We start from the raw sequence: 12,844 nt of genomic DNA on the forward strand, positions 1-12,844 counted from the left end.
TGAAACCTTAAGTGTTAACAAGGGGCCAGGGGCAGAGAGTTTGCAATATACTTAATGTAGAGTATGTTAATCACTTTCTTTTATCAGTCATAAAAGTATTAAAAAGTTTATTAGAAAGAGTATTATATACTATTACCAATTATTTTTTAAAATGCTGAAGAAAAATGCCAATGAATGTATGTTTATGGTGATGTATTGGCATTCAAGTATGGCTATTAATATTTTGCTATATTTTATTTTACTTATTTTAAAATCAACTTTATTGAGATATAATTTACATGAAATAAAACTCACCAGTTTAATTTTTTTTATTTTTTATTTATTATTATTTTTTTTTGCGGTACGCGGGCCTCTCACCGTTGTGGCCTCTCCCGTTGCGGAGCACAGGCTCCGGATGCGCAGGCTCAGTGGCCATGGCTCACGGGCCCAGCCGCTCCGCGGCATGTGGGATCTTCCCGGACCAGGGCACAAACCCGTGTCCCCTGCATCGGCAGGCGGACTCTCAACCGCTGTGCCACCAGGGAAGCCCTAAGTGTTGGCTGAGTTTTGACATATATGTATAGTCCCTTGTAACTTTTGTCATAATCAAAAAAATATATATATATATTTATTTTTAATTTTTTTGGTATATGTGTATACAGTTTTAGGCTCATGTGACTGTCAACCACAATCAGAATGTTCCGTAATGCCAAAAAATGCCCATGTGTTGCCTCTTTGTGGTCAGACTGTTCGCCCCAGACCTCTGGCAGCTAATCCTCTGTTCTTAGTCCCTATAATTTTGCTTTTTCCAGATATGATATAAATGGAAACATACAGTATGTAATCTTTGAGGCTATTAGCTTCTTTTCCTCACCATAATATCTTTGAAATTCATTCATGTTCTCATTTATCACTGTAGTTGAATATTTTTCCATTATATGGATGTACACTTCATTCATTCACCCTTTGAAGAACATTCAGGTTCTTTCCATGTTTTGGTGGTTATTAATAAAGCTGCAGTAAACATTCCTGTGTAAGTTTTTTTTGTGTGGACATAGGTTTTTGTTTCTCTAGGGAAAATACCTAGGACTGGAATTGCTGAGTCATATGGTAAGTGTAGTTTTTTTTTTTTTTGGTAAGAAACCGCCAAACTGTCATCCAGAGTGATTGTGCCATTTTGCATTCCCGTCAGCAGAGTATGAGAATTCCATTTGTTCCACATCTTTATCAGCATTTGGTATTGTCAATTAAAAAAATTTTTTTTAGTCATTCTAATAGCCGTGTAGTGGTATCTCATTGTAGTTTTAATCTGCTTTTTCCTAATGGCTGAAGATGTTAAAGATCTTTTCTTGTGCTTATTTGTCATCTGTATATCTTCTCCTGTGAAGTTTCTTTTCAAATCTTTTGCCTGTTTTTTGTTTTTCTTTTAATTGAGTTGTTTTCCCCCAATTACATCTTGGGAGTTATTTATGTATTCTAGATGCAGTTCCTGTCTTGGATTTGTGATTGAGGTAATGCTTGTTTAAGGTATGATTGTTTAAGGTATGATAGATCAGGGTTCATTTTTTTGTAAATAGATATTTGATTGTTCCGATGTCATGTGTTGAAAATGAAAACACTATCCTTTCTCCATTGAATTGTCTTTGCACCTTTGTCAAAAATCAGTTGGCCATAGTTGTATGGGTCTATTTCTGTATTCTGTTTCACTGGATTCTTTTTCAAAATTGTTTTCACTCACCTAACTCTTTTACTGTTCCAAATAAATTTCATAATCAGCATGTCTTTATCTATAAGAACTCTTGTAGGGATTTTGATTGGGATTGTGTTAAATCTATAGATCAATTTGGAGAGAATTGACAACTTTATTATATTGAGGTTTCCAATCCATGAACTTGGTAAGTCAGTCTCCTCACTTATTTAGGGTCTTGATTTCATCAGCATTTTGTGCTCTTAAGCATATGTAATGTCTTATTAGGGTTATACTTAAAAATTTCATTTTTTGGAGATACTGTAAATGGTATTTAAAAAATTTTCAGTTTCTGATTGTTCATTGCTAGTATATTGAAATATGATTGATATCTGCAAGTTGACTTCGCTAAACTCACTTAATGAATTCTGGGAGCTGTTTTTGTAGATTCCTTGGGATTTTTTAATATGTATGGTCATTATATGCAAATAAAGATGGTTTTATTTCTTCCTTTCCAATCTGGATGCCTTTTGTTTTCTTCCCTTGCCTTACTGCGCTGTCTGGGACTTCAAATACAGTGTTGAATAGGAACTGTGAGAACCGATATCCTTTCCTTATTCTTGATGTTAGGGGAATAGCATTCAGTTCTTCATCTTTAAGTAAATATGTTTTTTGTAGATGTGTGGGTTTTTTTGTAGACGTCCTTTAGCAGATAAAGGAAGTTTCCTTTAATTCCTAGTTTGCTGAATTTTTTTTTTTAACATCTTTATTGGGGTATAATTGCTTTACAGTGGTGTGTTAGTTTCTGCTCTATAACAAAGTGAATCAGTTATACATATACATATGTTCCCATATCTCTTGCCTCTTGCGTCTCCCTCCCTCCCACCCTCCCTATCCCACCCCGTCCAGGCGGTCACAAAGCACCGAGCTGATATCCCTGTGCTCTGCGGCTGCTTCCCACTAGCTAGCTACCTTATGTTTGTTAGTGTATGTGTGTCCATGCCTCTCTCTTGCTTTGTCACAACTCACCCTTCCCCCTCCCCATATCCTCAAGTCCATTCTCCAGTAGGTCTGTGTCTTTATTCCTGTCTTACCCCTAGGTTCTTCATGACATTTTTTTCCCTTAAATTCCATATATATGTGTTAGCATACGGTATTTGTCTTTCTCTTTCTGACTTACCTCACTCTGTATGACAGACTCTAGGAGTTTGCTGAATTTTTATCCTGAGAGGCTGTTGAGTGTCAAATGCTTTTTCCTGCCTCTGTTGATGTGATCGTATGTATTTTTTCTTCTTTAGTCTTTTAGTTTGGTGGATTACATGGATTGACTTTGGAATATTGAAGTAACCTTACATTCCTGGGATAAATCCCACTCATGATGTGTTAATATGTTTTTCCAACTCGTTAAAATTTAGTTGAGGATTTTGTGTCTATCATTCCTGAAGGATTTAGTCTGTAGTTTTCTTGTAATATTTTGGTCTGATTTTATGAGGGTAACGCTGCCCTAACAAAATGAAGTGGGAAAGTTCCCTCATCTTCTACTTTCTGGAAGAGATTGTGTAAAATTGGTAGAAATTTAAGTATTTGGTGGAAATTGCTACTGAAATCATCTTGATATGGAATTTTCTTTTTTGGAAGGTTTTTTATTACAAATTTAAGTTTTTAAGTAGCTATAGGACTATTCAGTTTCTCTTATTTCTTCTTTGGTGAATTTTGATAATTTGTACCTTTGAAGGAATTGTGTTATTTCATCGAAGTTCTCCAATTTACATGCATAGATTTGTATGCATTATTTTCATATTATCCTTTTAATTACTGTGGGATCTGTAATGATAACTCCTCTTTCATTCTTGATATTGGTAATTTATGTCTTCTCTTTTTTTTTTTTTTTTTGCCAGTCTTGCTAGAGGTATCAGTTTCATTGATCATTTGAAAAGAGCTATCTTTTTTTTTTTTAACATCTTTATTGGAGTGTAATTGCTTTGCAGTGGTGTGTTAGTTTCTGCTTTATAACAAAATGAATTAGCTATACATATACATATATCCCCATATCTCCTTTTTTTTTTTTTTTCCTTGCGTTATGCGGGCCTCTCACTGTTGTGGCCTCTCCCATTTGCGGAGCACAGGCTCCGGACGCACAGGCTCAGCGGCCATGGCTCACGGGCCCAGCCGCTCCGCGGCATGTGGGATCCTCCCGAAACGGGGCACGAACCCGCGTCTCCTGCATCGGCAGGCGGACTCTCAAGCACTGCGCCACCAGGGAAGCCCCCCCATATCTCCTTTTTAAATTGATTTTTCTCTATTGTTTTTCTCTTTTCCATTTCATTGATTTCTGCTCTTATGTTTATTATATCCTTCATTCTTTTTGCTTTGGGTTTATTTTGCTCTCTTCATGGTTTCTTAAAATAGAAGCTTAGATTATTGATTTGAGATATTTCTTCCTTTTTAAAAAAATTTTTATTGGAGTATATTTGATTTACAATGTTGGGTTGGTTTCCGCTGTACAGCAAAGTGAATCAGTTATACATACACATATATCCACTATTTTAGATTCTTTTCCCATATAGGAATACAGAGTATTGAGTAGAGTTCCCTGTGCTATACAGTAGGTCCTTATTAGTTATCTACTTTATATATAATAGGTATATATTTCTTCTTTTCCAAAGCATTTAATAATATAAATTTCCATCTAAATATTACTCTAACTGCATCCTACAAGTTTTGATTTATTTTCATTTTTTCAAAATATCTTTTGATTTTTCTCTTTTACCCATGGATTGTTAAGAAATGTGCTATTTAATTTCTAAGTACTTGGGAATTTTCCAGTTTTCTTTCTGTTATTGATTTCTAGTTTTTGTCCATTATGGTCAGGGAATATAGTTTGACTTTAGTTCTTTTAAATTTGTTAAGGTTTGTTTTATGAGCCAGGATATCTTGGGAACTGTTCCATGTTCACTTGAGTTGTTGGGTAGAGTATTTTTATAAATTTATTTATTTTTGTCTGTGTTGGGTCTTTGTTGCTGCGCACGAGTTTTCTCTAGTTGCGGTGAGTGGGGGCTACTCTTCGTTGCGGTGCGCGGGCTTCTCATTGCGGTGGCTTCTCTTGTTGCGGAGCACGGGCTCTAGGCACATGGGCTTCAGTAGTTGTGGCACGTGGGCTCAGTAGCTGTGGCTCATGCGCTCTGAAGCACAGGCTCAGTAGTTGTGGTGCACGGGCTTAGTTGCTCTGCAGCATGTGGGATCATCCTGGACCAGGGCTCGAACCTGTGTCCCCTGCGTTGGCAGGTGGATTCTTAACCACTGAGCCACGAGGGGAATCCCTAGAGTATTTTACAAGTGTAAATCAGATCTAGTTGGTTGATGGTGTTGCTCAGCATTTTTATATTTTGTTTATTTTTTTGGTCTGTTTTTTCTTTGAGAGAGGAGTATTGATGTCTCAAACAATAATTGTGGATTTGTTCATTTCTCCTTTCAGTTCTATCAGTTTTTGCTTCATGAATTTGAGACTGTAATGTTAGGTACATACATAATTAGGATTGTTATTTTTCATTATTATGTAATGTCCCTTTTATGCCTGAATACTTTTCTCAGATATGAATGACCATTCCAGCTTTCTTTTAATTAGTGTTTGCATGGTACATCTTTTTCTAACTTTTATTTTTAATCTACCTCTATCATTATATTTGAAGTGGGTTTCTTGTATACAGCTTTGGGTTTTTTATCCATTCTCATAATCTTTGTATTTTAATTGCTGTGTATATCATTTACGTTTAACATATATCAATGCATTTTAATTTAGGCCCACCATTTTCTTACTTGTTTTCTGTTGTTTCTTCTGTTTTCGATTCTTCTGTTTCCCCTTTTAAATCTTCTTTTGGATTATTTGAATTATTTTACTGTTTCATCTAAATTTATCTATTGAGTTTTTGAACATATCTCTTTGTATAGTTTATTTTAAAACATTAAAGAATTTTTAGCGGTTCCTTTAGAGATTATAGGAACTTTTCATTTCACCATAAGTGAAATGTAAAAACGTTGCCACACCTATCCCCAGTATATTTTATATCCAAAAACATTGAAAATACCACCAGACTATGTTTTAACTTTTGCTTTACTGTCATAAATGTTTTAAAGAACTTGAGGGGTTTTCATTTCTACTGTTCTTCTAGATAGTTATCTAGATATTTATCATTTTTTAAAAATTGAAGTATAGTTGATTTACTACCATTTGCTTTTCTCTTCCTTCTCTCTTCCTTCTTCCTTCATTTCTGAAGTTTCCACCTTTCTCTGTAGTATCATTTCCCTTTGGTCTGAAGAACTTCCTTTAGCATTTCTTTTAGAGCAGATCTTTTGGCAGTGGATTCACTTGGTTCTCCTTCATTTGAGAGTGTCTTCATTTTACCTTCACTGCTTAAGAATTCTAGCATGACAGTTTCTTTCAGCATTTTAATAATATTGTTCCACTGCCCTCTGGCCTCTACGGTTTTGACTGAGAAATCTGCTGTTATTTGAATCATTGTTCCTCATAAATGTGTCATTTTTCTCTGGCTGCTTTCAAGAGTTTCTGTTTGTTTGTTTTTGTTTTATGTTTTTTGTCTTTATTTTTCAGTGGTTGCTAGGTGTGAATTTCTTTGAACTTATCCTGTTTGGTGTTTGATAAGCCTCTTTAGTCTGTATGTTTTATGCCTTTTTCAAAAATTGGAAAGTTCTAAGTTGTATTTCTTCAATTTTTTTTTTTTATAATGTACTCTCCAAATTTTCTCCTATTTTTCTGGGACTCTGATGAAAGACCTTTTGGTATTGGCTCAGAGGTCCCTGAGGCTCTCTTAATTTTTTTCTTTTCTAAGTTTTTTCCCCCCTGTTTTCATATTGGATAATTTTTGTTGATCTGTCTTCACGTTCACTGAGTATACATACTGTCATCACCATTTGTTGAGCCCATCCAGTCCATTTTTATTTGGTTTTTGTGTTTTCCATTTCTAAAATTTTTATTTGGTTCTTTTCTATGTTTTCTGTTTCTCTGCTGAGACTTTTATTTTGCCATTCATTTTAAGACAGTTCACCCTATGTCTTGGCATTTTGCCAACATCTTAATCACTTGACTTTAAGCCATGTTTATGAGTCTTTTTGTAGTTAGAAGTCTTACATTTTGATATAGTCAAATCATATAATTTCTTCTTCATTCTTTGTGCATTTTGTTGACCCTGTCTTAGGCATCCTCTATACGGTATTTTATTTCATTTAGTACTGACAAAAGCCTATTATCTCTATATTATAAGTGAAGAAACTGAGGCCCTGAAAGGTAATAAATCTAGGGTTACTCTATGAGAAGAGTTAGGGTTGAACTTAGTGTTGTCTCCAAAGCTCCTGATCTTTCTGCTTTGCCTTTGAGAACTGAGCTGGAGTAGTGACTTGGAGAATGGAAGGGGAGCAACAGATGCATGAGTTATGGCCTGGGCAGACACACTGGGCTTAATAAAACATCATCAGCAGTCTCTTCACAGTTCAAATAGTCTTTAAAAAGGATGCCTTCATCTAATATTATTTTTAAGTTATTTTTTGTTAGGAAATTTTTACTAAAAAAATTCAAAAGGTAAAAAGGTTATATAGCATATACTTCCAGATACATACCATTTATATCAAGCAAGTAAGCATATCTTCCCCTTACTTTTTAAAATGGTAGCCTGCCACATATAATATTCTGTACCATAGTGTTTTTGTTTAACAGTGTGTCTTGATAACTTCCTTTGAGTACACAGAGTGATCTCTTGTTCTTTTTAGTGGCTCCATAAGATTCTGTTGAGTGGCCATATCATAATTTACTTATAACCATGGACTGTTGACTTTCAAAAATGTGAAAAATGAACTGTAACATACATGTAGGAGCACGTTTAAATCACGTGAGAACGGTTCAATAAATTATCAAAAAAGTGAACATAGGGCTTCCCTGGTGGCGCAGTGGTTGAGAGTCTGCCTACCGATGCAGGGGACGCAGGTTCGTGCCCTGGTCCGGGAAGATCCCACATGCCGCGGAGCAGCTGGGCCCGTGAGCCATGGCCGCTGAACCTGCGCGTCCGGAGCCTGTGCCCCGCAACGGGAGAGGCCACAACAGTGAGAGGCCCGCGTAACGCAAAAAAAAAAAAAAAAAAAGTGAACATATAAGTAGCTTTAGTGTGTATGCTAATTTCTGTTCTTGGAGTTAGGTTAACCTGCTTCAGAAAGCTTGCTGGATGTTACAAACAAATAAATCAGGTGTTTTCTGTAGGCAGTGAGGTTTACTTGACACATCATAGTCACTAGAGCCAGACAGAGCAGGATATGAATCTCAGCTTTTCCACTGGTTATGTGATTTTTGATCATGTGTATAGCGGGGGTAATTTGCTCTCAGTTGTTTTAGGGATGCAGATATTGTATTTAAATTACCTAAGCTCAGTGTCTCTTACATAGTAGGGTCTTGGTAAATACCAGTTTTCTTAATCTGTCTTTTTTTAATTTCCAACTTTTAATTTTAACAAATCTTAAACTTATGGAAAAGTTGCAAATAGTACAACAAACAGCCATATATTCTTCATCTAGATTTATCAATTAATATTTTGCTACATCTGCTTTATCTCTTTTTTTTCCCTCCCTCCCCACTTATTAGAGAGCTAGTTGCAGGCATGTGACAGCACCCTTACGTACTTCAGCATGCATCTCTTTCTTAGGATATTCTCCTACAAAATCATAATACTCTTACCTTATATAAAATTGTTATTCAGATTCCCCCAGTTATCTCCATACAGCTTAAAAAAATTTCAAGATTCACTGTATGATTTCACTGTACTTAGTAGTCAGGCCTCTATTACTTCCACTTATTTAGAAGAGTCCCCCAGCCATTTTTGCCTTAAGATTGTCATTAAAATTTTTGAAGAGTCCAGGCCCGTTGTTTGTAGAATGTCTTTCAATTTGGATTTGTCTGATTGACAACTCTTGATTAGACGCAAGTTAAAGGTTGTAGGCATTTTGGGAGTTCCCTGGCGGTCCAGTGGTTAGGACTCAGTGCTTTCACTGCCGGGCCTGGGTTTGACCCCTGATCGGGGAACTAAGATCCTGCAAATGGTGAGGTGCAAAAAGAAAAAACAAAAAGATTGCAGGTGTTTTAACATTTTAAATGCAATTGCTTACTTTCAGTGATTTAGTTCAGGAGGCACGAGATGTCATTTTGTTCCACCAGGAGGTGGTATTAAATATATTCTCTTGATTAGGGTGGTGTCTAGTAGGTTTCTAAATTGTGAAGATACTCTCCTTTCGTAAATAACAAGCCATCTGTGGGGTGATAGCTTGAGGCAGTGGGAATATCGTGTCTTCCAGTGTTCTTTCTTTCACCTGATGCTTTACGCATTGATGATTCCTGCCTGAGTCAGTTATTACTACAGCAGTTGTATAAGGGTGATTTTCTCTTCCTGTTATTCTCCTACATTTATTAACTGGATTTCTTTTGTAAAGAAGAGGTTCCCCTTTTCCTTTCCTTTTCTTTCCTTACCTATTTACTCACTGTCAGCGAGGAGTCATGAATTCTCTCTCCACTCAGTCATCATTCATTTCAGTGCTCAGATTGTCCTGAGTTTGGCTCTTACTTCTGGGTTAGTACAGTTATAGCAAAGGTAAGCTTTTACTCCATTTGTAGCCTTGGAAGCTATGGGGATTCATGCAGGTATTGTCCCTTAGATCTTACTTTTGATGACCCATCTGTGCTTATTTTCTAGCAAATCACTGAATTGAAGAAAGAAAACTTTAACCTAAAGCTCCGCATCTATTTCCTCGAGGAAAGGATGCAACAGGAATTTGATGGCCCCACTGAACACGTCTACAAAACTGTGAGTGCCCTGCTTCTTGCCGCCATTCCCAGTGTCTTTTCTAACTAACAGTCATTCCAAGCAGAAGTTTGATTAATATTTGTTCTCAGAGTTGGCATGAGTAGAGAGCACTGCTTTCACTTCATTTGAATTGATTACAGGGAGCATAAAGAGATAATAGAATGACCTTAATATTAAGCAAGGCGATACAAGATTAATGTTAAGGGAGTCCTTCTCTCTTCTTAAAATGGGAATTCTGATTTACCATATCTCAATTGCCTTTTTCTCATTATTTATAATTTAGACAAAGACGGTGAAATGGTAGAATGTCTTTGGAATTGAATCCTATTGTTACTAACTAACTTGTGTAACGGTAGGCAAGTCACTTCAGCTCTCTGGGCTTGCTTCCAGAGTTAAGTGATAATCCCTCTGTCTTGGGGTTATTTGTGTGGATTAAAATGAGTTGACAGATGAAAAGCCTCAGCACCCAGTCAGCGCTTGACAATGATCATCATTGTCTTATTGGGGCTTCCGTGGGCAGCCCGAAGGTAGGCTTGTCATTTTTCCTGTGATCTGACTCTTCTGTATTCCTTGTGTGCTTGCTTATCACTGTCAGAAAAAAGAGTCTATTCCTATCTCAAGTCTTAACCTGGAGGTCTCTGCCTGAAAACAAACCTTGGTTCTGAAAGTTGAAAAAAGAACTTGGCTTTCTTGAAGAGACATGAGTACAAACAATATTTTAGTGCCCGTTTCTTGACCTTCTCTAGGAGATTAGCCCTTGGCCTGAGAAGTCTTCCATTTATTTCTATTCGGAAGTTTGCACCAGTGGAAGCTTTTGAAGGAGGAAAAAGAACTCTCCTTGAGTTTTAGCGGATGGACTTAAATGGGCTTGTCTTCAAGAGGGATTGTACTGTACTTCTGAGCCTTTTCAACCATTGAAAAGCTCCCTTGTCCCTCAAGACACGATTTCTCTTTATTGTGGGAAGGACAGTGAGGGTCTCCCGTTTTCTGGAAGGAAGCGGTGGTGCAATCAGAATTTTAAAGAAAACCCAGTACCTAAAATATTTTGTATACAAGTATGATTATCATGTATCTCAGAACGAATATGGGTGTTAGGAAATCAAAGTAAGTTAATTGCCTACTCCTGGTCAGGCACCTGTCCTGGGCATTTGTGCATTCATCAGCTTCTTTTAATTCTCAAGACAGTCCTGTACAATGGAGGTGGTCCTCACCTTGCAGGAGAGGCAGCTGAAGCTCAGGGAAGATCAGCAACTTGCTCCATGTCGTATAGCTGCTGTGTGAGATGGGTTTTGGACCTGGGTCTGCCTACCTCACTCTACTACACAGTTTCAGCTCTTCTTTTCCGTTGTTTGGCTAGATGACTTGACTTGATTGCACTTCTATTTAAATTTTAATTTTTTGGATAGGCGTACATGGTTCAAAACCAAAAAGCATAAAAGGTATACAGAAAGAAAAAAGACTTTCTTCCACCCTTGTCTCCTAGATTCTCTGGATCTAACCAATATCATTAATTCCTCAGGCCGAGAAATTTTATGGGTACTCAAGCAAGCGTTGTGTGTGTACATATATGTGTACAAACCCCCTTTTTACATAAATGCGAGCATGTTCTGCTTTGTACCTAGCATTTTTCCGTAACAATATCTTGAATATCTTTCCTTAATAGTGGTTTAAGAGCTTCATCATTCTTTTTTTATAGCGATATTCCATTTTATGCTTATAAGGTGTCTTGATTTTTGGTTTAGACATTACGGTCGCCATGTATATAAGTTTATAACTTGAAGTATTGAGCTTGCAAAAAAAAGTCTAGTGGACATGTTAGCAGTCCATTCTTTTAAATTTGCTGGGCTGGGGTGCCAGTTGGTTCATCAGAAAGCAAAGCACTTAGAACATATGATATCAGCTGTTACATAGAAGCTCTCTGCCCTTCAGAGAGCTGGAACAGGAATCTTCTCTTTGAAGGGTGTTTCTGCAGTTTTCACAAAACCACAGTTGAAGACGTTGTGCACTGTCACTCAGTGTCCTTTATGCCAAGATCAGTTTCTTCTAGAAAAAGTTCTGCTGCAGAGATGGCTTCTTTAGTTCCTATTGTTTGACAGTGAAAAAAATAACACAGCCTGAGCCTTGTCTCGTAGCCTCTTCTCATTTGTTAGTTCATTCAATCCTCAAATCCACCACGTCAGGTGGGCTTTATGTTTTTCGTGTGACACTTGAGGGATCCGAAAGGAGACACCTTGCTTTCTGACCTCCTGGGCTTGTGTTTCTAAGGACAGTTACAGGCTCGCACTTGCACTTTCATATTGGATGTGAGCAGGAAGGCAGGGCCTGTGTCTGCCTCATCTACTGTGGTGGCCTTGGTGCTTAGCCTGTGCTTGGCCTGTCACAGGGGTTGGTGTATGTCTGTGAAGTGAAGGAATGAGTAAATAAACGAGCATCCACTGACTTGCCACGGTTTCCTCCTGGGAAGGAGTGGAGGCAGAATTTGAAGCCAGGTCCGTCTAGTCCCAAGGCTGTGGCCTTTCCATTCTGGCTGACTTCTCAGTCAGGGGTGCTCTTCCCCCCAGGGCTCCTTGGCTAAAAGGAGGTAGACCTGTCCTCGGAGAGTGTAAATTTTACTGGAAATGTTATTTTTGTTATTGTTTTTTTTTTTTTTTCTTTTCTTTTTTTTGCGGTACGCAGGCCTCTCAGCGTTGTGGCCTCTCCCATCGTGGAGCACAGGCTCCGGACGTGCAGGCTCAGCGGCCATGGCTCACGGGCCCAGCCGCTCTGTGGCATGCGGGATCCTCCCGGACCGGGGCACGAACCCGTGTCCCCTGCATCGGCAGGTGGACTCTCAACCACTGTGCCACCAGGGAAGCCCGGAAATGTTATTTTTATTTAAAATAATACACATGTAGTATGGAATAAAATGTAAAGTTGGCATAAATTATTAACATAAAGCAGGAGCAAGATTAGAGAAATCTTGGACTTACAGCAGTCCCCTGCAGGCTGCGCACTCAGACCTTCCTCTTTACTGCATGAATTCACCTAATATTCCGCCTGGGGTACATCTGTGGACTGGTTTGCGAAGCTGATCACTCCCCCCTGCCTCATGTTGTGATCCGTGTGCCAAAGGGTCTGTCTTTGGATTCTCACGTGAGTTACAAGCGCAAGACCATGTGTGTCTCCCTTTGTTCCAGTCACTTAAGAGGAAGACGGCTGGGGCCCACTGTGGTGTCCCCTATAGACAGCTGGCCCTATGTGGTCATGGCTCTTTGGGAAGGGAGCACCCTGAAATCTTACATTGAAATGAGACAGGCAGTGATGTGGCTTCCTGCTTATTCAT

General features: G+C 38.1%; 1 protein-coding gene across 2 annotated transcripts in view; it reads left to right on the forward strand.

Annotated features, from left to right (window-relative positions):
* The window catches only part of CDK5RAP2 (CDK5 regulatory subunit associated protein 2), a 186,840-nt gene that overhangs the window by 22,660 nt on the left and 151,336 nt on the right, over window positions 1-12,844 (forward strand). For both annotated transcript variants that reach the window (XM_007451495.1, XM_007451496.1), the window contains exon 4: window positions 9,412-9,522. In XM_007451495.1, coding sequence (XP_007451557.1) covers window positions 9,412-9,522 — 111 coding nt within the window. The remainder of the gene's footprint in view (window positions 1-9,411; window positions 9,523-12,844) is intronic.

Source organism: Lipotes vexillifer, unplaced genomic scaffold, assembly GCF_000442215.2.
Source record: "Lipotes vexillifer unplaced genomic scaffold, Lipotes_vexillifer_v1.1 scaffold588, whole genome shotgun sequence".
Classification (NCBI taxonomy): Eukaryota; Metazoa; Chordata; class Mammalia; order Artiodactyla; family Lipotidae; genus Lipotes; species Lipotes vexillifer.